Raw genomic sequence first — 26,343 nt, 5'->3', positions numbered from 1 at the left:
TAAAAACTAAAAACCATCTTTCCGAGTAATGTGATTGATATACATGCTTCATAGGTTTTTTATGTCCAAAGCAAACCATATACATATATAATACACGGCTTCAAAGCCGAAACACTTGAATCAAATAACAGAAAACACAATGTCAACTAGTAAATCTCAGAATTCGCACCGTCGGGAAAGTCGAAGTGAGAAGATAAGCCGCGAAGAGGAGATGTATGGGATTCTCCATTTTGAAGCTCAGCCTGCCACAAAGTAAGAATCAATGCTAGCATGTTCACGTACGGTAATGCATGAACTAAAAGGGGGAACATTGGGTGCGGTGCTTGATAGCCTAATTAACGAGATAATATTTCAACAGGTAATTTTTTTTAATGTATAAGTTTTTTTCAGAGATACTAAATCCCTCCTCTTAATCTAAAACCACGGTTTCTCCTCTGCATAAACTTGATGCTACCATATGAAAATAACATTGTACTAACGGAGAAAAATAAACCATCACAATAACTATGTTGAAAGCATTTGAGCTTTAACGTAAGGAGCAGAAAAATTCAGCCTTATATCAAGAGGCGAAACCTAATTTACCTTGGCTTCGCGATACTTTTCAAGAATGCGGCGATATTGCTGGCGTGCTGTCGGAGATTCAACCATGGAAAGCACTCTAGAGACAGCTTCATTAATAGCTGCCTCCACATTCTTCTTGCGAAACACTTTAAGGATGTCATCATCGTGGAATTCGTGAATTGTTTCGGAGTCAATTTGAAATCCTCGGAAACCAACTCCTCGTCGGAGCCATCGGAGAATAACCTTCTCCAGAATACCAACTGCCCAGGAAACATTGTATTTTTTCCTAGCTTGATGACCTCTGACATGAGCCTACAATCATAAAAACTAGATGTCAGTCACTTATTACCTTAACTGATCAAATGATAAAATATGTGAACTGAAGTTGGCGATCTGTGATTTTCAAGTTTCTTTACGTCAACAAAATTCCAACCTCCATTCTTTCATACACTGAAAAGCACTATGTATGAGAAAAGTACAATTGAAATTCAGAAAAAGAAAAGAAGAAAAAGATGCCAGATTACTACTTTATTGGTGCATATAATGATAACCACCTTTTATCAGATGATAATGAGCTATAAACCTCCTTTTACTTGAGAAGAATGACCGACCTGTATCTTGACTACTTTCTGACGAAATGAAAGATAGTCCTTCCGACCTTTCCAGCCTCGATATTTCTTCTGAATTGATAAAGCCGCTGAGCTGTAATCACGTGCATTGCAGAATACCCGTTTTGATACAGCAGAAAGTCCCTGTATATCACTCTCTAACAGACTGTATTCATCACCATAAAATCTGGAGATGGCAACTGCGGCTTCCTTCTGTTGCCTTTTCCGGAATGAATGGGCACGAAATGCAGATTGTATAAGTGCAGCAGCCTGAGTAGCATTACGAACCGCCGCTAAGGTATCTTTCAGAGCACCCTGATCTTCATTCAAAGAGAGACTTGTGTTGGATAAACTATGTACCGTTTTTTCTGCTTCTAAGGCAGCCGACCCCTTCGATAGTTCGGTTTCTTTCAATATGAGGGACGAAAGATGATCTGTTAGTGCCATCTCTGAAAGATAACCGGCAAGCCCCATGTATCCGCAGTCAGCTGCAATTGATGCCGGTGTTTTACCAGTTGGGTGCTCTGAAGTAGGATCCATAATGGCTCCTGACGATGCACCAGATGCCACGAGAGTAGCAACCACCTTTTCCCTGTTCCAGCTAAAACATTTATTTTTGGATCTTATCATAGCTGGAAGCGCAAATGAATTAAATTGAACTTGGTTTGACAAACAGATAAATGTTATTGGTGGAAACAAATCATCATATTATGTCAGACATACCTCCCAAATCTTGCAGCCCAATGAAGCGCAGTCCATCCTTTCGAATCACGAAAATTAGCACTTACTCCAGAATTCAAAATTGGCAATAATGCCCATTCATAGCCCAATCCAGCAGCCATATGAATGATACCTTGTTCTTTCTTTGATAAAGAACAGCCCTTTTGATTACTCTTCAGTGATCTAGATGAAAGCCACAGTCCCAACTTGTCTTTCAGAAGTTCTTCCAGAAGCCAATTAAGAGTGCTTGACGATGTTGAGGTGCCAACCGAAAGAGCGTTGATAACTTGGCTCCACATGCCTTCTGGCGTTTTATACTTGGCCAACAGATCAAAATCTGTTTCAGTGGTATCTCCTTTTGGTGACTGATCTGACAGTAGCATTTGCACAAATCTGGCCATCAACAAGTGCTCTTCTGAGCTCTTGTTGTCCTCTGTTTCAGGTGAATTACTGTGCTTGCAAGCAATGGGCTCAGCACGATAGACAAACTCCCTTACTTCACTACAAGACTCCCTATTTCCGGAAGTGATGCAAATATTGACTTTTCCAGCCTGCAATTGGAGGGGAGCATGGCAGCGGATGACACCGTCCCGAATTATCTGAATTGGAACTTCAGTGTCACCAAACATACAAGCCCAAGAACACTCAGAAGGGTCACAGAGGAAAGACCCAATAATGATGATCTGCGAGATAAAATCTGATGCCTGAATTGCCATCTTTAATAGCAGCTATCTAATGAAACTTATAAATTAATTTAAAGAATTTGTTGTTTTACACTAGCTGTGCTGAGTCTAAAATTCAGGGGACTTCAGTTTGGTCATGCGCATGTTATTATGCCTATAACAGAAATGTTGATATTTTGGAGCTTGCGTTTGTTCAGATAGAGACTTGAAACATGCATAAATTTGAAAATGCACCAAAAACAAGTATGGAGAAGGGCTAATACATATAGACACAGCAGCCGGGCGTTATTCTGCTTGATCTACAGTAATCTTATCCACCGATATATATTTAAGTTTCTCTCGCATAGCTACGAAAACGAAACCCACTTGGATTTTGAGTTTAGTGAGTTCGGGCACCGGGGTGAATCCTCATATAAAAGACTCCCGTCTTTATCCAGGATTACTGACATCATTTGCTCATTGATTGGTGAAAAATATTTTCGTAAGAAGGCATCTACTTTGAGTAAGCACCCTTCCTTAGGTACATGAACTTATGGTAAAGATTATTAGCCACCATTTTTCATGGAGAAATGAGAATTAGATGGCCCATTTTAATATTTCCCTGACACTCTTTGTCATGGTAATACAAGATATCCACATGTAGAGAGGATGATATAAATGTTACTCCTGAATAGCCTTTATTGAACTTGATTCTGAAGATATATACCTTTGCACTTTCAGAGGTGTAACACCAATCTGGAGATATCTCTTGGATTGTGAACATCTGCTTAGGGGCAATAGTCAAACTTATGTAGTCTTGAACAGAAATTCCCAAACTATCTTGGCTAGATATGGTTGAATTGGTTCCATAAGCATCAAGTACAGGAGAATGAGTAAGATAGTCCATAGATTCCACTTCCAGAGGAATCATCGTAGAAGCTGGAAGAATAAAAGTGTTATCAGGCCATTGGCAAACTCAAAAATCTATAAATTGAAATTCCATCCCTGGTAGTATCTTACAATTTTGAGCATAATGAGGACCAAGGAGTGATGGTGATTCCACACCTAGTACACTTTTGAAGTCAGCAATCATATCATCCCAAATGTCGACTTCAGCCCCAGGGAGTGGATGACGCTGTTGAATGCCCTGATCTAAAAAGCAATCCCCATTAAAATACATTTTTATCACACTCCCATATAATTTAAATTAGAAGATTCAGAATTAGTCATAGAATTGAACAAAAGAAAGAATTGGTTTAAGGCTGACACCTGAAAATTGTTGCAAAAGAAGATTGTTTGCGTCAGTTGGTATTTGAGGAGACAAGTCAAAATTTTTCAGAACATCTTCCAAATCATTAGAATACTCATAGCCTAGGTAAGACGAAAATTTTTGTGTTTCATCATCATCTAAACTCAACTGGTTCTTAATTGTTCGCAATGCTTGACTAAACTCAGGCACTGATGAACTATAGTCATCATCTTTACTCTCTGTGATATCCAATTGATCCAGCCCTTGACTCCTGACAACGTCACTTGAATTAATCTCCACAGAAGTAGGACATGTTTGATTAACTTGCCGTTCACGTGATTCACTGATGACAAAAGACAAGTCAGGCTGCTGCGTTGCAAATGAGCTAGGTTGGGGAACGAATGTAGAAGATGATAAAGGCGACACCTGAGATGTTGAAGAAGTACTCTGTCTTCCCTGAAATCAACAGAAACTGGATTATCTTGACATGAACTCGATTTGATGAATGAAAATACAAATAAATAACCACTCCTCATAGACTAATAAAAAATCATGCTAAATTTCATCCAGTAAGTCCAGAAAGCATAAATTCACTTATTTGTGGATCGGAAATTTCAATTCTACCTCTAGCAGAAGCTTTCAATTAAGGATAAGCCGGAGAATCAATGGAAACACAGGCAACAGTGAAAATGAGTGGAGTTTATATGATTAAATTCATAATATGTAGAATAAGAGACAGTGATTAATAGGTCTGGTCTGCCCTTGAGCGTGCTTTGGAAGACTCACCACCTCAGTGTCTCTGTAGTGAACGAGAACAATGTGCTCAAACTCTCTGTTACGTCAATAAAAAAAAATCTATGTTAGAAATGAGGAATTGCTGACGAAATAACTGTCAAATAACTTTAGTCCACGATATCTTATGAAAATCCTCATACAACATTTTACTGTATCCCCAGCACAAAAAACTTTATCCTATTGGATTGGTTTTTCCAACTCCCATAGCTTTTTCTTACCCTCAGTTACACGAGTTCTGAGCAAATGGAGGAATATTGCAATTGAATTAGTGTGTAAACTTACGGATCCAAAATCCAGTAGCTACGTCTTTGAAAATTATGGTTGTGTTCTCCATGAGCATAATAACAATTTAGGGCTTCAACATTTCCAACCTAGAAAAAAGGAAAATGTCAAGCACAGTTTCAGATCAACAAATATCGTATATAGTAAATTCAATTTGTTAACTATCTCATGGACTTGTTTTGACCGAAACATGAAAAGATGCTGGTATTGAGGCATCGGGATATAATGTATTGACATGCCCCAAGGACCAATAGCAGAATTACTTCAAACACAAAATCAACCTTACTAGAAGTTGGAGTTAGTCGATTACACTGTACTTCATCTTTTTAAGAGAAATTGTATTGGAGTTTAAGAATGGATGAAGGTGGAAAGACATTCAACAGAAGAATGAGAAAAAAATTAATGAGAAGATTAAATAACACTAAATGAGAATATCACCAGCAACCTTTAGCCGCTCATGTGCTTCAGCAATAGTTTTCTGATCCCTCCTTCTACGCCAACTATGACCATCCTTTCGGAAAAATTTTAGTACTCGCTTATTGAATAAATACAGGGATCCACCTGTTAACTCAAAAAATAAAGTAATTAGACAAAATAACCATTACTTGTAACATGCCTTAATTTAAAAGGGACTTCCATGCATGCAAAAAGGATACACAAAAGAAAATTACTAGCTGGTTGTTGAGGGATTTGGTGGGTGAGTTGGTTCTCCTCAAAATTCTTTAGTATGAAATACACTTCTGCCGGCTTTAGCCACCGGGTTTGAGCTTCCAAATGAAGATGACGGATATTGTATTCTGTAATTGAGAAAAAAATGCATAATAATCAAAACCTTAGCACTAGAAAGGATTCGGCTAAGAGAAATGCACGCTGGACATAGAATTTGATGAGGGAAAAACCAAAGAAAAGAACAACAACAATTAATGGCTGAGACCCAGAAAAATGCACTCATCAATTATGGCTGATCAATGTGGTCGTAGTTGGCATATGTTCTATTTCATTTCATCTTGTTCCCAAAAGAAGTACAAATGCATTTCTTCGATACGCTTTTCCTTCTCAGTTTTATACTAAACTCAAAAGAAGTAAAATATAATGAAAAAAATGGCAAAACAACACCTTTTGTTTAATTTCAGGTTTAATAGGTGCCTAACATCCGTCAGTCGTAGAACCTCATCCATCCAAATTCTTAAAATACTCAGCCACCGACAGATCATTACAGCTATGAGATCATAACAGCTCAGTACATAACCTATATCAATTCAACTACCCTAATTTAACTATGATTATACGTGACTATAAAATGATGGATGACCTGCAAGAAGATCACGTAATTCAACAAAAATAGAAAACTCTACACACAAATCAAGAAAGAACACTTGAATTGCAACAATAATTACTCGTAAGAAAATACAAATGACTGAAAACTGAAGGCAGTGATTCGATCATACCGCCCGTATTCATGTCTCCACTGGAGCTAAATAAAAAAAAAAGTGCAAACTTCACGAACTGTGGGGCAATCACTTAACCGGCGTTCAGTTGAGAACATTTCATCAAGCAGACGCATAGAGCAAGCTGAACACTCGACGGTCGCCGCCGAGCGGAATATCTTACGGTAAGTAAAGTGATCAAATGTGTCGCAGACAAAGATATACCAAAAATAAATTAAAAATAGTAATCGGAGGACTTTATGGATTCGATAGTGGTTTTTATTTATTTAATCATATTAAGATATTTTTTAATTGCGTGGCGCTTTCCATTTTTAATAAAAATAAGATAAAAATTTGTGTGAGACGGTCTCACGGACCGATTTTGTGAGACGGATCTGTTATTTGGATCATCCATTAAAAAATATTACTTTTTATGCTAAGAGTATTATTTTTATTGTGAATATCGATAGCATTGACTCGTCTCATAGATAAAGATTCGTGAGACCGTCTCATAAAAGACTTATTCTAAAAATAATGATCAAGATGTATAATTGTAGCTCCTCAAGTTACTCATTTTAAATCTATAGATTTCGATTATATTTTATGTTTATTAATGAAATAATAAATTTAAAATCATATACTATTTATTTATATATTATATAAAGTAAAATGAATTTCAAATGATATCATTATTGGATGAACTTGAAATGCATTCTAATCAACGTGAAATACTATATAAATATGAAAAAAGTAGATTTGAAGTTTATGGTGTTATTTCTCTGAACGACAAAAATACATTTGAAATATATGAATTTGAAATATTTCTAAATTATCCCAACTTGTTATGACACACTATTATATTATTTATCACCAATTCACCATAGTATTAAATTATTTACCTTGCCCACGTGTTTAGACTTGAGCATTAAAAACTTCAGATCAATAGTGCGTGTGTAATAAGAATTCAATAAAGATATTGTGTGCGTGACCAATTCCTGACCGAGTCCACTTGCTGCTATGATTGCTACTTTTGATTAATTTCCAGGTTGTTACTTAAAATGATCGTAACACTGATTGAGTTTAAATGGGGTCATGTGATTCATAGTTTTATGTTTATATCAGGATATTTACACATAATTTAAGATGTCTGAGTTCAAAATTAATATTAATTTTTTTTTTAAATAGATTTATTGTGTCGTTGGGATATCCATTGAGATTCACATGACGCATCATAGTGCGAGTACATTCTTTAAAAATCGATTATAGAATCAGTATTGATAGTTAACATGTGATGACTCCATTTCTGTTATCGATAAACATGAATTAAGGTACCATTACTTAGGAAAATTGCAGTGTTTTCTCAGCAGCTAGTTCTGAACCACCGAATCAAATTAAAACTTCAGAAGGGTGTTCGAAACGTCCGAATCTAGACCGAAACTTCCGAACCGGTGATCAGACCTTCCGGTGTATCATATCTAATGAGCATCAACACAAAGGAGTTCGAAGCATCCGAAGAATGGATCGGAGTTTACGAACGTCGAGGTGTCAAGTCGGAGATGACACATTCGAACTGGAGTTTCGAGCTTCCGAACTCGGCCTATGAATAGGCATCCAGATTTTCAGATTTTTCACACCAAGTATAAGTTTCTCTATCGAGTTCCAGTATATTCTAGGATTTTCTAGTTATTCCATAAGTTCATAGGAGTTGCGCAAAGCTCGTGGAGTAGGAGAAAACTCGAGGACAAAGTTTCGAATCTATCATCCGTAAAAGATTGTTGTCAGACAAAGGTATGATGCGAGGACCTTAGTTATAATTGAGAGATAATAAATACATCATGTTATAGAGAATAATACCGTTTTTGTGTTTTAATGTCTAGGTTCGGTGAGTAGACATTCAATAGACCTCATACTAGTTGTAGAGATGCGTAGGTACTAAATGAGATATCCAAGAGAGTATGCATTCTTATGTGTTGCATTTTACTTGTCATTTGATTGCATGTTTATATGTTATGTTTTATGTTCCATATTCATATCATGTCGAGCCTTGTATACTTTGAGAAAGATATTTTGAGTAGGGTCTCTTAGCGCTATTTCTTGTACGATTGGGTATCGTGAGGCGCCAACTAGATCTACAAAAGAGTGTGCGATAATATAACTGTAATGCCCGAATTTTGAAAAAAATAAAATTGTGGGAGTAGTTGTGATGGTTTATGGCTTTACGTTATGGTATGAATGGTAATGAATGTTATAGAATGGAATAGATAATGGATTGGTAGAATCAAAGGTTGAATTTGAGCTAAATAGGTAATGGAAGTGCAGAAACGGTATGAAAAATGTGGCAGTAGTTGTGGTTTTTAGCATAATGTTTTGTATATTGATCCAATTGAAGTGAGGCCACTTTTATTAGAAAGATAAGACATAAGGCTATAACTTTTTTATTTTGAGTTTTGGTCAAATCATTAGGGAAGATGAGCCAAAAGCGCCCCGAAGTGTGTCATGCGTATCGTCGTTCCTACAATGACACATGTTGGGAGATTGAGCATAACTTTTTATTCAGACCTCCAAATGACATGAGGCTAATTGGAGATGCAAGCCAAGACATAGGGCTACAACTTTGTAGTTTACCACTTTCACAAATTCTGAAGTTAAAAATACGTTTTGGGCAGAATTTCGCGCGCTATCGTGCAGGATCCGGCGCCCTAGCGCGCCGGTTGCTGAAATTTTGGTGTTTGGGCAGTAAGGGGCGCGCGGCTGCGCGAAAACACGTGCCATGGCGCCCAGCACTTGTACAAAAAACGTGTTTTGGTGTTGGGAAGGCATAAAAATCGAATGGTATCATAATTTTCCTCATTTTTCTTCTTTCTCTTCCAACGAAACCCTCCTTCCTTCCATTTTCTACATTTCTTCAATCTATGGGAGAATTATTCAAGGAAATTATGAAATGAAGTTAGATTTACGATCCTCTCTTCAAGATCTTCAAGATGGTGTAAGTATGTTATATTTTATTCAAGTTTGGAAATGGGTTGAAGTTTAGAATTGATATTTGAGTTGATATTTGAGATATTGAGATGTTGGAGATGTTGAAATTGTGTTGGTTTGAAGTTTAAAATGGAATTGAAGCCAATGACAAAGTAAATGAGTTAACTCTTTAGCACGCATGTCATGTGTTTGATAAAATGATTCAATAAATGTTTTTATGGCATATTGCGGTTAAGACATTTACGGATCTTGATTCGAAGCAGTATTGAATTAATTATGAATTTTGAACAGAAACTACTCTGTTTTGATAGATGATCAAAGTTCTTGAGTTATAGTAGAATTCGAAGTTTCAAGACTTCTCACCTACTCATTTCGATCTTCTTTTGGTAATATTTGAAAGGTATGTTACGGTCGGTAACATACGAGTAAAAGTATCAATTTTATTTTAAATTGAAAATTCTATGGATCGATGAATTACTTGTGATTTGATGATGATTGTGGCCTTGAGATGGATTTATTATAATATCGAAATGATGATATTGATTTGCATCATTACATTGCATATTGAGCCACTTGTTGATTCAGATTTGATATGGCGGAGGTCGCCTTGATTTATTGATTTGTTGGACGTATGGGGCTATAGTTGAGTTGGCATAGTGTATGCGGAGGTCGCTGCTATGGCCTGAACACTCTCTATATGCGCACCATAGTCCTGGGATTGTAGAACACAGCACCCCACCTCGAGCGGATGAGTCGGTGGATGTTGCTGGGGGATTCTCTTTCCTTGGGTACCCTATGACCAGATGATTCACTTGATCTTGAGATTTATTGATAGCCCACAGCTTCTGATCATGCATTGCATTATATTGCATCTTTATGAATTTAATATGAAATATTTGTCACTTTAATTCTCATATGTTATTGATTGTATCATACTGGGTTTATACTCACCGGCATGTCCGGTACCTCTTCTTTTCATGTGCTTGACGGTAGGTGAGGCGAGGCTTGGGATGCCAGAGTCCAGCTCAAGGCGAGGAGATACGAGTTAGAGTGGGATTCTCGGGTCTTAGGAGCTATTTTATGATGTTGGGATTTCTTTATTTTGGCATGTTGAAAATTATATTTCAAACATTTGAGACAATTAAAATATTTTGACGATGTTTATCTGGATTTGTGAACCACAAATTATGTATTTTACTCGATCATTTGGTTTGTTACAATTATAATTATTAGTATTAGATATCGGACCCGGAGCCCCACAATAACCTTGGACATCATGCATCAAAGATAATTGATGAGTGTGTGAGGAATCAACTGGATCGATGTTGATCCTTGATCACTAGTTAATGGTTCATTCATGCGCTTATAAGTTTGTATACCCATACTGTACATACTACGTGATATGTTGCTCACGTTCTTTTTTCATATTGGACACCCTATTCCATGGGGCAGGTCTCCCGTTGGACGGGCTAAGATGAGCTGATGGTGGCCAGTAGAGATCAGGTGTCTTTAGGAAAGTTTCTTCCAAGTTTTACCGCTGAGATAGCGGAGATATTGGGTTATGATTTTATAATGGTTTACTAGGTTTCGCACTTTATGTTAAATCTCTAATGATTTATTAAGTTTATTGTTGCATGCTAGTTAACTTTCAATGTAGGTGTCTCGGGTAAGGATTTTCAACAATAAAATAGTTTTATGAAAGAAATGTCACTACTTTGTGTTGACTATGCCATGTATTTTATCTCAATCATAATTACTCGTTCTCCGAGAAGAGTCAAAAATAATGTGCGCCCTGAGAATATGAAAAAACGATGTGAAGAGAAAAAGGCTTTGTTGTCAGGATCTATCTTTTCCAGCTTAGTCATCTTACCTCGGGCAACATCTTTGAAGAGACAAAGGCTCCCATCACAAGAATTCAGCTAGCACTAGATCTACCCATTTTTCAAGCATAATAATTGGCACCGTCTTTGGTAACCAGATCTAAGATGTAGATATGGTTTTCACTCACAAAACAATCAACAAAAACCACCGAGAAGAGACCTCCAATGCAGGGAATCGGAGAGGAACAGGACCTAGCTTTGGAGATTTAACTTTAGATCATCTAACATGGATGATCAAGAAAGTCGTGAAGTAGGTCATTGAGGAAAAGATTCAGCAGGAAAGAAAGCAGACATGCCCTAAAGAAGAGTTGTCGAAGGAGAAGCTGAAGGAGAGAATTTGCGAGGGGTACGAAGATATGCACTGAGAGGAGGTTGTTTCTCGAGCGATGGTAGAAATGGATCTCGATTTGATGACGCATATGGAGGAGTTGAGAGAATAGGTCAGGTGGATGAAGGATGAGGTAGGGCGACTCCAATCCTCAAAGAGGGGTAGACCTTTCTCATTATATTTTGTGGAGGAATCCTTGCCGATGAATTATAAACCACCTTGGTTTCAAGAATATGACGGGAATACCGACCTAGAGGATAACTGTAACGCTTGAAAACTCGAACACACTAACAACATGCATGCATGAAAATTATTTGAAATTTATTTAAATATGTGGTTTAAAAGTATGTTTTAAGTGTTTGTATAGTTTAATGGTTATTTAATCGAATGTTATGAATGTGAACTTTCTGTAGTCGAATACGCGAGGTATGGCAAAGGCGAGAGAACCGGAGACGATTTTGATAAAGTTTCTACTTTGTGAAAGTTATAAATAGAAACTCTATCTTTAGTAAGTCCAAATTAGGAAAGCGGCAATCTGTTTATAGTAAGGGACGAATTTAACTGGTAACGAATTTTTGCTAGAAAATGAGTAGTTTCAGGCGTGCGATTCTAGAAACGAGTGACTCCAAATATTTCTTAAAGACTTTTGTTAAATACTTTTGATGATTTTATGGATTATCGCTTTTATTTATAGACTTTTAAGATGCTAGAATTTATTGAGCTGAATTTAGACTTTTATTGATTTATTTACTTATTCCGCATGAATGGTTTTGGATATTATAGAATTCATTTATTGATTATTTATGCTAGTTTATATATTATAAATTAATTATGCATGGTTTAGGCAAAACTAGTGTAAATTAAATGAATTTAGAAGTAGTGACGTTTCAATTGGTATCAGGGCGGTGGTTCTTGAAAAAGATTATGCCTACTGCTGTTTCCAGGGAGCTCGAGAAGTCACGCCTCAAGCTTGTGAGTTTTAATGCTTTAAATTTTTTATATATATATATGCAGTTTTTTATTGCCTAGATTTACTTGTTTATATGACTGTCAAAAATAAATGTTAGATGTATTTTATTTTAAAACTGCTTGGTGGTTATCTGTTGGGTTGGATGACTTGTACAAACATGCCTCCTAAATGAGTTCTTTTCAGAGATATTGAGGATAGGCGGGAGGAGAAGATTCCATAGCCTCCTCCTAATCAGGATGCTAGTGCCCGTGTTCCAGCTGGTATGGCTCGATTACTAGAGCAGCATGTTGGTAATACTACGAGGGTTTGACCAGAGTCAGTTTATGAGAGGTTAAGGAAGATGGACCCCGAGGGCTTTTCTGGCACCACTGATCCATTCGTTGTTGAGGGATGGATTAGATATTTATAAGTGATTTTTAGGTATATGGATATGGCGGACGCTGATCGGGTTCGTTGTACTATTTATTTGCTGAAGGACGACGCTTCCTTATGGTGGGAGGGAGCGGAGCGAGGAGTGGAACTTGCGACATTGACTTGGGAGGGCTTCAAGAGGGTATTATATGAGAAGTACTTCACTGCCGATGTCCGCTCGAGATTGAAGAGAGAGTTTATGAGTCTCCACCAAAGGATGCATCTGTTGCTAAATTTGTCCAAAAGTTTGACCGGGGCTGTCACTTTGTGCCCCTGATTGCAAATGATTCTACAGAGAAGTTACGTGATTGTTGGTGTTTCGTTTCGTGTCGTTAGGCACTTGGTTGAATTAGAAGTCGTATGAATTGATTTGGTGTCAAATGTCGTGTTCACATATTGGGTTGCGTCGTTTGTGATGCGTAGTTGTTTTGGGGTGTTTGTTGGAGTTTTATTAAGTGTCATAGCATCCTAGGATGGGACTCGAGGCATTTGTTCATGGTCCGTACGATCGAGTTAGGAGGAATAAGCCTTAGGTGTAGTGATTCCCGTTAGTTCGCGTTTCCAGCACCTACACGGACCCCGACACGGACCCTTCCCTTAAAATATTTTTTTTTTTAGGGATTGTTTTGGGGTTTGATGTATGATTTAGTACGATGATTAAACGAGGTCAAGTCCCGAGAGATTTATAACATTTTGTCATTTTTGGGTGTGAGTATGACTATACGTCTATGTTATGCAAGAAAATGAGTGGTTTCGGGCGTGCGATACTAGAAACGAGTGGCTCCGAATATTTCTTAAAGACTTTTGTTAAATACTTTTGATGATTTTATGGATTATCGCTTTTATTTATAGACTTTTAAGATGCTAGAATTTATTGAGCTGAATTTAGTCTTTTATTGCTTTATTTACTTATTCCGCATGAATGGTTTTGGATATTATAGAATTCATTTATTGATTATTTATGCTAGTTTATATATTATAAATTAATTATGCATGGTTTAGGCAAAACTAGTGTAAATTAAATGAATTTAGAAGTAGTGACGTTTCAATTGGTATCAGAGCGGTGGTTCTTGAAAAGGATTATGCCTACTGCTGTTTCCAAGGAGCTCGAGAAGTCACGCCTCAAGCTTGTGAGTTTTAATGCTTTAAATTTTTATATATATATGCAGTTTTTTATTGCCTAGATTTACTTGTTTATATGATTGTCAAAAATAAATGTTAGATGTATTTTATTTTAAAACTGCTTGGTGGTTATCTGTTGGGTTGGACGACTTGTACAAACATGCCTCCTAAATGAGTTCTTTGCAGAGATATTGAGGATAGGCGGGAGGAGGAGATTCCATTGTCTCCTCCTAATCAGGATGCTAGTGCCCGTGTGCCAGCTGGTATGGCTCGATTACTAGAGCAGCATGTTGGTAATACTACGAGGGTTCGACCAGAGTTAGTTTATGAGAGGTTAAGGAAGATGGACCCCGAGGACTTTTCTGGCACCACTGATCCATTCATTGTTGAGGGATGGATTAGGTATTTAGAGGTGATTTTAGGTATATGGATATGACGGACGCTGACCGGGTTCGTTGTACTATTTATTTGCTGAAGGACGACGCTTCCTTTTGGTGGGAGGGAGCGGAGCGAGGAGTGGAACTTGCGACATTGACTTGGGAGGGCTTCAAGAGGGTATTATATGAGAAGTACTTCACTGCCGATGTCCGCTCGAGATTGAAGAGAGAGTTTATGAGTCTCCGCCAAGGGATGCATCTGTTGCTAAATTTGTCTAGAAGTTTGACCGGGGTTGTCCCTTTGTGCCCCTGATTGCAAATGATTCTACAGAGAAGTTACGTGATTGTTGGTGTTTCGTTTCGTGTCGTTAGGCACTTGGTTGAATTAGAAGTCGTAGGAATTGATTTGGTGTCAAATGTCGTGTTCACGGATTGGGTTGCGTCATTTTTGATGCGTAGTTGTTTTGGGGTGTTTGTTGGAGTTTTATTAAGTGTCATAGCATCCTAGATGGGACTCGAGGCATTTGTTCATGGTCCGTACGATCGAGTTAGGAGGAATAAGCCTTAGGTGTAGTGATTCCCGTTAGTTCGCGTTTCCAGCACCTACACGGACCCGTAGCCGGACCCTGGCATGGGGTCAGTGCAGTTTTTCCTTCAAAATGTGAATTTCCAGCACCTACACGGACCCCGACACGGACCTTTCCCTTAAAAAAAAATTTTTTTTTTAGGGATTGTTTTAGGGTTTGATGTATGATTTAATACGATGATTAAACGAGGTCAAGTCCCGAGAGATTTATAACATTTTGTCATTTTTGGGTGTGAGCATGACTATACGTCTAAGTTATGCAAGATAGGTATTCGAACTCGTGTTAGTATGTGCAGCAGTGGCCCCAAGCGAGATCCAACTAATCCCTCAACGTCAAGTAAGTATGTTCGACGTGCAAAAGAAAATACTTTTAAGTTTTTGAGGTATGCTAAATGTCTTGTGACCAAATTATGAATGGGTTTGGAAGTCGGTGAACGTGGCCGAGGACCTCCCCACCCTAGTAAAGCATGACCAGGTTTAGATCAGGATTGGAAAGCAGTAAAGCATGACTAGGGATCAGTCCACCCGTTAAAGCATGAACGAGGATCTCATGTATGTGGTAGTGGACTTTTCTTGCCAGCCCAGTACTGTGGTTTAGTCTGATCAGACACTTTTATGTATGGGTCACTTGCTTTGAAACATATCTCTATTCAAAATTATGTTATGTATGCTCAAGTATGTATGATGCAAGCATGTTTATGAAAAGTTTTACGATGATGGCACGTCTATGTTATGTATGTATGTCCAAGCTTATGTATGCAATGTTCAAGTTTCAATTATGTACACTCTATTTTAAAGATGCATGTGATTTTATTACGTAGTACTTGTTATTTCCAGTTTATACATGTTGAGTCTTTAGACTCACTAGACTTGATCGATGCAAGCGAGGAAGATGTTGAGGAGACTAGGGGTGGGGACTAGTGAGCCGTCTTGGACTGTGCAGGAAGCTAAACCTGATGACCGTCCATGTTTTAAGATTTTATTGCATGACGATTTTAATATTCTGATTTCACATTATAGTTTACGATGTTTAAACATGTATTTCTCCTTTAGCAAACTTTGATTGTGATCTTTTTGTTGCAAATATTTTTGTTGAACAGTTTATGCATGATCGCAATTTGAATGTTTCTATTTAATTAAGAAATTTTTATTTTTCGCAAATTTTAAAGTAGTTAAAAGTATGGTACGTTACACATATTCTTGTGTCTAACGTATATATCATTGTTGGGGCTTATAAATACAACATCTTGAAGTTCAAACAAGAGCTTTTGAAGAGGATTTCAAAGCATGGGCAGTTAGCATGAAGAAATCAGCTAGTTGAGAGCATAAGCCCTTGTGTGAGGATACATTTGAGATGTACACTATAAAAGATAAATTTCTCACACACAATCACTCACACATATACAAGAGAGTTGAACTTCAAATATTAGTTGAGTGAGTCTTTACATAAAGACGTAAAACATTGTGTTTGTAGTCTTTGCATATGAGATATTAAACGATATTCCGATTGTGAGGTGCTGCCTACAATCTTGAGTGCTAGGAGTTCAGTTAGGCATTAGTGTAAGATCTAAACTGAGTGGGTTTGTACATTGTTGTATAAATCAAAGTCTTCTAGTGGATTCTTCCCAGGGGGAAGAAGGGGTGACGTAGGAGTATTTGAAGTCTCCGAACATCCATAAACAAATTCAATAAACAAATTCAAGTCTATTTGTTTATAGTATTTACTTATCATTTTCATAGTTTTAAAGATGCATTGTCGAAGCATTTTTGTGTTCTTCAAATACCAAAATATTGCATACAAAGTGTTTGATAAAATGCTTCAACTAAAATATTTTTACTCATTCAACTTGCATATATTTTAAATGCTTTACAAAATATTTAATTGGTTTCTACGAAGGATTATTTCGAGTGTCTTCCGCTTGGTTTGAACACTAAACTCGATTTAATTTATTGGTGTTCATTATTTCAAGAACCCAACTATTGTAGCTCAACGATGATCCCCCTAACCGATCATGTCAATGTCCTATTTGTCATCACTTGTTTTATTCGTTCATTTACTCGAACTGATATGTTAAACTTACGTATGTCTTATTCATTCAGTACTTTGAGTTGTTTCCGCACTTAATATTATAGTAGTTCATTTTACTCAGTTTGGTTGGAATATTAACTTGAACTCTTAAGACAGTTTAAGTTTTGCTCATTCAAAACTATTATTTTTTATCCTAATACATTCAAAACATGAACACGTGAAGTAGATGTAGTTTAAAATTATTTGATGATAATCATGTCCATTTAAAGAATAATAATTGATTATGATAATAATAATAATAATAATAATAATGAGTAAAAGTTAAGGTGTATGTAGACCATTTGATATACTCTTCATTTTCCTTCTCTTTTCTAAGTAAATTAAACTTTAATAATACTTCCATATGGTCTAGTTGATTTTTATATGTAAATTAAATTCTTTATTAATTACGCCATGCATTTCTAATTATTACTCGCTTTAAAAAAAATAAAAATAATATTAATTGGCCGTCTTCATTATTGCATACCTTCCTTTTGAATTTCTGATAATATTCCAATTAAGAAAATATAATTTCACACGTAATGACAAAAATAAGGAATGGTTGGACAGTATTAAGTTGATCCAATCCCTTCAGCCCCACTTTTCCTTCCCCAATTAATTTTCAGGTCTATTCATCGTCTCCCAAAGTCCCACAATTTCACTTTCCAAATTAAAATCAAATTTATAGAATTATTGTTATTATTATCGTTGACTGAATGGCGGATTGGGGATCAGTCTTTGTGCCCGTGATGCTGTTCGTTTTGCTATCGCCAGGGCTACTTTTCCAGATTCCAGGACACCGCCGATGGGTGGAGTTCGGGAACCTCCAGACTAGTGGCGCCGCCGTCGTGGTTCACGCCTTGTTTTATTTTGCTCTCGTTTGTGTTTTTGTGCTGGGCATTAAAATTCATTTGTACCTTGGCTAAATTCTAAAATTAATAATAATAATAATAATAATAATAAAAGGGGATAATATTTCGTCTTTCATTTTATTGTCTATCTTTTGCAAATATTTTGTCGTATCTTTTTTTTAAAATAATAATAATATTATATTCAAAGTCTTTTAAGTTGGGTTTCATATAATTATGATAGTATCTGGTCAAGAAGAGAGTGAATATAAATTTTCGGAGGGGGTGGGCCTTGAATTTCCTTTGCTGATCCAGCCCAAAATTCTAGGCCCAATCGTTTCAGCCCAAAATTAGTTCTTACGAGGCTCCGATGAGTTCATTTCACATTAATTAATAAGGTTAAAGTCTATTCACGTGACACGAACTGCTAATAATATATATTACCGATAAATAAATATATTAGCTCTAATATATTCCTCGCTATACGCCTATACTTACTTAACTTAATCACACGATTAAAATATAAGATTTTTTTTAAATCTTGATCGATTATTTATTTTTAAAAAAATTACCTCCTCGAATGCATTTATAAAGTTGTTTTCTTTAAAAAAAAAATGTTGGTAAAGGTTATTTTACAAATTTCACATCATCATCTACCTCATGTTCACGTTTACACCGGTGATGACTCCTCTTCTGTGATCGATGTAATTCTAGTTTTGATTTGTATATGGTGTTTTTTTTTTATATTTCACTTTTTTTAAAAAAAATTCTATTTCTGATTTATTAGATTGATGAGCAGGTCTCTTGTGAGACGGTCTCACGAATCTTTATCTGTGAGACGAGTCAACCTTACCGATATTCACAATAAAAAGTAATACTCTTAACATAAAAAATAATATTTTTTCATGGATGAGCCAAATAAAAAATCTGTCTCACAAAATACGACCCGTAAGACCGTTTCACACAAATTTTTACCTAAATTGAATGTTTTGCATTTGCTGTCTCTGATTTTTAACTTCGGAAAATAAAAGAAGTCATTATTTATATTGTTTTATACTATATTCTGACTTAATATGCAAAGATTTCAAATACTTTCGAAATTTAATGCATATCACCATTAGAATAAATATAAAGAAATCCCCAAAATTAGCCACCAGAATTCGGTCAATTGAATTTTTTTTATTAAAAAAAAGAAAAAGATTGGTTTCATTGTGCTTTTAGTAACCTCTGACAACATCAACGGCATGGCAGATAATATCTCTGCCAGGAAGGAGAGAATTAACCCAATAACCTGATCAAACATTTTCTAAAACTGTAGTGTTATTTTAAAACTAAGTTGATCATAACATGGGTAGTTCCCAATGGAAGACATCGGTCTTAGAAACGAGAAATTATACAGTTCGGTTTTGCTGCTATGAAAAACCAAAGAGTTACAAAATACATTGACATCCCAGCTCTGGAGAACACGAGCTGGATAATATAGAATAAGAAGATGAGCCCAAGCACCATTTCAGTCTTCAAAACAATCTATATCATATATATAGAGAAGAATATCCACAGAGTTCTGCTGCTCCCGGAACCGTAAATTCGAATCATACAATGCGAATGTCGTTGCTAAATTGCGCCCCCCACGCCACAAGTATGTTATTATCCAGCTATACGAGTCCTCACAAAAGCTTCCATGCTGCAACAAGGTAAAAATAATCAGTTATCTCACCGTGTTCAAACATCATTGTAACACAAACTACAGTGACAACTTAGAGCAGTTGTAGAAGTTCTTGATCTTATGTACGATTATCCAAATGTCAACGCTTCCTACAACTTGAGGTGATGATATTCCGACTCTGATGCTCAGTAAATAATGCAGGCATGGATTAGTTTCCCGCAACAGAAGCAAGCAATGTGAAAAGATCAAGAAAGGCCCTTTCCGACCATGCAAAAACAATGAATGTAAAGATCCTTATACACAGCCTACGATCTCCTGGCTTCCTGTCAACAAATGTGATATGCGCCGTTCAGTAAGTTTTTTTCCCTGACTGGAAGTATGGAACCTCTATTCCTGCAACTTATTCGGGGTCTAACTAGGTCGAATACATTCTGGAGGATGTTTCTTTTAAGGGATACAGACTTTTTTGTCACTGGAATTATCAAACATTTATTTCATATTTCAACATTCAAATCAATTGTTTAAAAGTTACAAGGGAACTGCAAATGAAATGCCTGAGCTAGCACTATTCCTAAAACGGACCTTCTTCAATTCATCACCATCCGACTCGAAGCTAAAAATTTGTTCCCGGGAAGACAAAATAATATTGCCAAAAAGTCCCGCAAAAAGGTAAACTTATGCCTCCAAAGAATGTCGAAAACAATCAAACCAACCCAATCCCGTTGATTTACCATCAGAATCACCAAATCCAATTTCGCTAAAAGAAACAACAAGAAAGCAAAAAACAAATCCCAACAACCCCCACAAAAAGTATGTTATTAAAGTTGCGACGTCTCCGTTCTTAACACATATTATTGACGCGAGTTCCTTCCCAATTATTGAAAGAAAAAGCCAAAAACAGAATCAGTAATCACGAAGAAATCTCAAATGAAATTACTTACAAAAAATATCAACAAGAAAATTATTCTTACAAGGGACATCTTTCGACGGAGAAGAGGGGCCAGAATTGTTACATAAAATTGCTCTACCAATCATCGAAATACTCGAAACAATCCCGACAAAGTAGAGAAACATCACTAAGCCAATTATCCAAGGCATCAACATGAATCCAATGAAAAAAGTGACCGATCCGCACAGCATCAGAGCCAAAGAAATCCCAAGAAGCAAAGAGGCAAATCCAGCAGGAGTTATCTGCTCAAGAGACGTCGCCGCCCTCCTCCGGTGATGGATCGCCGGGGTTTGATCCGAAAAACCCACAGGCGACGGCGGGGATCGCATAATATTCATAACTAAAGATGACAACTCATAGAGAATCTTGGAATTGTGATCTGTTTGAGTTTGCGGGTTCCCTCTCCTCATAGTCGCAGCTTATTCTTTCAAAAGGATTGATTTTGTAGATTTTAATTATCAAAATATGCTGATTTGAGGTGGGAAATTAGTGCGAAAATCGAGGTAAATGGATAAACTTGGGTATTATGAAACGGATAAGATTAATGATATTAATGAGAAATTTGTGCTCTCTTTTTCCGACTACAACTGGGAGATCATCAAGAGAGGCATGATATGATAAAATGATCACAAAATACGCAGAGGGTGGATTGATCTGCGATGTAAGAACAAGCTGGGGTTCTTCAATGGCAGATTTTTTTATATAAAAATAATTATAATAACTTTTTGTGTTATTATTATTTTTCCCAATGGTCACTGTTCGTTTTCTTCCACGTTAAAGTTTTGTTGACTTTTAAAATCCGTTGCTTTTGAAAAAAAAAATTGGGAACCTACGTTATGCACTTAATTATAACAGATGAGACTATTGTGTATTTTTTTTGAGTATGTATCCAACGAATAAATTTATAGCTTCAATTTTATTGATTCTTATATAAAAAATAATTTTTTATTTATTAATATTTTACGGTTTTATATAATTATTACATTTACTTTATCTACATATGCATACAAGCTATATAGATAAAATACTAAAATATACTATAAGTATCATGAAGTATGTCTTGCAACGTAAGATCATGAAACACATTAGAAAATATGCAATAAATTCTAAACAGGTTCATATTTGAATCAAACGCCTAAAATAAAAATAAAGATCGTTTATGCTTGAGACTGGCATCTGTGATGTAAACGACATGTTTCAATGATAAGAGCATGAAGATGTTCATTTATACAGATGAATGATCATATGATGATGCACCGGACAACCCTCCATCGGACTGTCCAAGTGGTTATCACTTATCAAGTGAAATAGTCAGCAGTTATGGTTGTAAATCACTAGTCTTTAAACCCGAGACAACATAGAAGCTCTGTGTACTAGCATGTACTTTGATTAGTTTACCGACTCTCTATTGAGAGTCATCAGGTGGCGAGGTTGGATGTAGTTTCGAAATACGCAGGAGACAATACATTGTAGTCGGAGATTCACCGTTTGCCTACGGGTGAAGATATACTATGTGATTTGTTAGGATCAGTTGGGTGAGAAAAGGGTGTTTAGAAGAAGAGGTTGAATAAACACTCTACAATTTTCTCTCTTCTTCTAAGATCGAATCAGTTTAGGAAAAACTGAGTTCATGAATCTTGTTGTCAATATCAATCGGTTAACTTAATATAAGTGCAGAAATAACCAAAAGACAGATAGAATATAAAAGATAATAGAGAACGCATGATTTTGTGGATGTTCGGAGATTTCAAATACTCCTACGTCACCCCTTCTATCTTGAAGATAGGATATTCACTAAAAGAGTTTGATCTATACAAAGATTTGTACAAACCCACTTCAGTTTGGACTTAACACTGTCAAGACTGAAACTCTTAGTATCAATACGATTTATCAGTACTCAACTGATGTGTGATTTCTTAGCACAACTGATCTTGAATGATCAAATACTACTACAGTAAGTGTTTTGTGTTTTAACTCAAATATATAGCCTAAAAGCTATAGATGTGTATGATAAACGTGAGTTTTTTGAGAGTGATATTGAAAGAATTTGTTTAAGCTTGAAGATGGATAACTTGGTAGGTAATTCGGTAACCCTTTTTCAGTTGATCTTCTCACCTATTTATAGGCTTTGCTTCCAACTGTAACAATGAATGCATTTTGAATCTTTATATCCGTTGATAGCCACGTCAACATCTTCCTGACAATCGTACACTGTAGCTTTTCTGAAATGCGATGTTCCCACTACATTTTGTAGTCTGTTTTTGTACATTTGTCGTTTGATAGCTACGTTCCTTGACTGATGACGTGTAAAGTCGATGACTTAGTTTATCCTTTTAAGCCGATAGGATAAACTGATGGTTGTGTAACTAATCAGTTTCCAACTGATCTTTCAGTTGTCCACACGACTTAAGTCAGTTCAGTTGCCCTTGATTATATATTGATCTTCAGTCCAGGCAACTATCGGTTACGAAACTTTTAGTTCAGTTACCTTTAGTTTTTTTGATCAGTTGTTTAATGTTTTAACGCTGAGTTTGTCAAAATCCGAAATTAAGTTTACAACAATTTTTCTCTTTTAGGTGTTTGACAAAACCTAGAATATGTGAACTGATCAAACTTAAACTGATTTATTGAAGACTCTTTCAATGTACAGATTCATACAAAGAATAAACTTTTAGGTGTTTGACAAAACATGGAATATATGAACTGATCAAACTTAAACTGATTTATTGAAGACTCTTTCAATGTACAGATTCGTACAAAGAATAAAAAAATATCTGAATCAAAGAATCTACCAAAATTCTCAACTGAAGAATAAGACGATCTTCTAACTAAAATGGACTTGTAAGGTCCAAAATTAAGACGACGTAATATAACTGCGTGCAAATCTAGAAAATATGAAAAAATGGCTAATTAAATAATTTTAATTGCTAAATAGATTATGTGACATGTTTATATGATGTTTTAGTAGTTTTTCTACTTACATGCATTAAAATGTATTTTTAAGAGTTATTCGAGTTGCGATCGAGGAACGGAGACCGATGGCTGAACAATAGAAAATGTTATTATTAAATAATTTTTTTTTAATTATTTAAAATATGATTGATGCTTTTTCTTATTTTTTAAAATAAGGGGGGTTTGAGGTGACTTTATACGCCGGGACATAAATTTTATCGGGGTTGGTTTTTCAACAAAAATACGAACGTATTGGCAACCCGGCTACTAAATTCACAAACTTTATTAAACAAAATAATTTTTAATATTTTAATTAAACACTAATGAGCCTAATTAACTCCACTAAGGGGCCTAAGCTTGTTTAGTGATTAATTAAACTATATAATATACAAACCCTCCCCATTAAACCCTACAACCCCACGCCTCCTCTCTTAATTCCATACAAACACTCCCAAATCAATCACGGCACACACAAGGAGAGATTGAAAGAAAATTCGAAGCCTTCAAGAGAAAAACAAGCCAAGGTCATTCGTCGCCGTTATTCGCAATCGTCAATGAATAATCGTGCGTGAAACACGCAAAGGCACGTCATATTTCTTTCCTTCAAACATCTATCACACCATAGTATTTATCTAAGCATATTTTGAAGGAAAACATGGCACACAAGTTGTTATTTTCGTAACTATATGCATACATGTTATAAACTTGTGATTTTTTATTCCAAAATTATTTTTTATGTTTTTCAAGACTCTGCCATGATTAAAAGATGATCAAGCATTGTTTTACATGAGTTTAGAGTCCTAAGAACTCACACAAAACACTGAACATCAAGAAACGATCAAGCTGGAACCGAAATTCTGTCATGGTGTATATAGGACTCGATTTCATGGGATGGTGGCTGGCTTGGTCTCGGCTTCGGGACAGGGTTAGCTAGGGTCTGGTATGAGCCAGGGAGAGAGTCCTAGCATGTCGATGGTCATGGCTGGGAGTAAGAGGCTCGGCCAGGGGGATCAGGTCTGGGATAGGGTGACTCCTTGGGATCCTAGGTGGGTGCACAAGAGGCTGGTTCGAGGGCTGGGTCGATGCTAGGTCCTAGGCTTGAGTTCAAGGAGCCCATGTCATGTAGGTCTCTCGGCTGATTGCATATCCTAGTTGCTTAGCTTTGGTTTCGAGCTAGGGGTCAAGTTTGTTGTTTCCATGGGTCCAGGAGGGTTGCTGGAGGGGTTGGTCAGAGTTTGGCTCGGGGTGGCTCAAGCTTGGCTCGATGAAAAATCAAAATGGCTCAAGGGAATTGCTTCGAGTACTTAGGGTTTTCGTTCTTGAAAAATAAATCGAAAAACGGCTCATGGGGGTCGAATCATGGTTCACGAAGGCTAAAATAATATAAAAAGTCTTAGTTTTGAATTTAAGAATTTTATATTAAAGTTTGAAATTAATCGGGATTCAAACGCATTAAAAATGATTAATTAAAGGATAATTAAAAACCTACTGTTTAAGCTAAATAAAGTTATGAGAATTTTAATTTAGGCATAAATAATTATTTGGGACATGTTAGAGTCAATGAAATTAAGAAAAAGTCAAAAACGTGAAATTTTACGTCTAGGGGCAAAACGGTAATTTTACACCCGAAAATTAGTAAACGTCATGACAGTGTCCTGAATGCTGTTTTATATGCTAATATGATTATTTTAAATCTTTATGAATTTTTATATGTTAAATTATGATTTTTAAATGTTTATGGATTTTTATGATTTAATACTGACATTTAAAAGATATGTTACATGCTTGGTTTAAAAGAAAAAATGATATTATATACATGTTTTTGTTAAGTGATGAAAATACAAAATGTTGAAGGACGTGAAGGGATTGTGACTAATACGATGATATGTTGGAGATATCGTGAGGGTTAAGGTCCCAGTGGGAGCCCGTCGATCGTGTTTCCATGGATACGAATACGTTAATATGTTAATACGTTGGCCAAGGCTCAGTTGACGGATGAGAGTGTCGCTGATGTTCCCGTCGCCCAGTACTGTGGTTTTTTATAGATGGATCCATCGCTCGATACGAATATGAGTCACAATCACGATCTGAATTCAACAAACACGAATATGAATATGAAAATGTTTATGATGAATATGAATATGAATATGAATATGTTGATATGAATATGAATATGAAAATGTTTATGTTTAAAGTTTATGCATTATTATGAAAATGTTATTTTAAGTACAGGTATTTTTCACTGGTGCATGTGATCTGTATATGTATTATGTTGTTATCAAGAATATGATGTGCTGAGTCTTTAGACTCACTAGGTGTGATTGATGCAGGTGATTACGATAATAATGTTATTAGAGGTCTTGATGGTTGAACTGACTGGACTAAAGGTGCACATAACCCAAGGACCAGCGCTTCTATTTTTCCGCACTTATGATTTACGTTTATGATTTATGTTAAAGATTTTACGACTTTTTATTTATGCTTTTGAGAGGTTTTGAGAGGTGAGAGTATGAGCTATACTTTTCAATTATTGCTTTTTAGGTTTGGTAAAACGTTTGACGATTTCATGTTTTGACTATTTCCTTTGATTTTCAATTACTAGTTGGTTGTTTTATTTTAAAAATGGTGCAAAAATAGTTTACATATTGGTATGAGTGTTCGGCCGATGCATTAGTAAGGTTTTTTTTTTTTTTTAAAAAATATTAGTACTTTTTAAGAAAACGAGTAGTGGACGTTTCAGGACTTCTTCATTTCTTTGCTCTTTTATCAGCTGGTCCTTGATCAGTCGGTTGACTTGGCCTGTTCTTAGAAGATTACTCATGTTGTTTGTCTTCCTCTTCCCCCTTTTTGTCAAACCCATCAACTTTGCTGGTTAATATACGGACTTCTGAGGTGATATTGGA

General features: G+C 36.1%; 3 protein-coding genes across 3 annotated transcripts; 1 reads left to right on the top strand and 2 right to left on the bottom strand.

The window, feature by feature from the left end:
• On the bottom strand, positions 1–6,558 carry LOC140982735 (calmodulin-binding transcription activator 4-like). The gene is made up of 12 exons (XM_073449400.1): positions 6,326–6,558; positions 5,549–5,674; positions 5,323–5,438; positions 4,878–4,966; positions 4,587–4,632; positions 3,821–4,256; positions 3,572–3,703; positions 3,279–3,490; positions 1,893–2,572; positions 1,173–1,761; positions 583–873; positions 1–242 (listed from the first exon to the last, which is right to left on the bottom strand). Exons 1-12 carry the CDS (start codon positions 6,336–6,338, stop codon positions 147–149), a joined length of 2,826 nt encoding a protein of 941 aa, XP_073305501.1. The 5' UTR covers positions 6,339–6,558; the 3' UTR covers positions 1–146.
• An 11,017-nt stretch (positions 6,559–17,575) lies between these two features.
• On the top strand, positions 17,576–18,012 carry LOC140982211 (uncharacterized). The gene has a single exon (XM_073448635.1). The coding sequence runs from the start codon at positions 17,742–17,744 to the stop codon at positions 17,949–17,951; it is 210 nt and encodes a 69-aa protein (XP_073304736.1). The 5' UTR covers positions 17,576–17,741; the 3' UTR covers positions 17,952–18,012.
• A 1,181-nt stretch (positions 18,013–19,193) lies between these two features.
• Positions 19,194–21,212, bottom strand: LOC140983545 (uncharacterized). Its single transcript, XM_073450632.1, has 2 exons — positions 20,511–21,212; positions 19,194–19,557 (listed from the first exon to the last, which is right to left on the bottom strand). Exons 1-2 carry the CDS (start codon positions 20,896–20,898, stop codon positions 19,541–19,543), a joined length of 405 nt encoding a protein of 134 aa, XP_073306733.1. The 5' UTR covers positions 20,899–21,212; the 3' UTR covers positions 19,194–19,540.
• Between the last annotated feature and the right edge of the window lie 5,131 nt (positions 21,213–26,343).

Source organism: Primulina huaijiensis, chromosome 8 (genome assembly GCF_012295235.1).
Source record: "Primulina huaijiensis isolate GDHJ02 chromosome 8, ASM1229523v2, whole genome shotgun sequence".
In the NCBI taxonomy this organism is placed as follows: Eukaryota; Viridiplantae; Streptophyta; class Magnoliopsida; order Lamiales; family Gesneriaceae; genus Primulina; species Primulina huaijiensis.
Note: the sequence above shows the minus strand (reverse complement) of the source record. Positions and strands in the feature narration are given on the sequence as shown.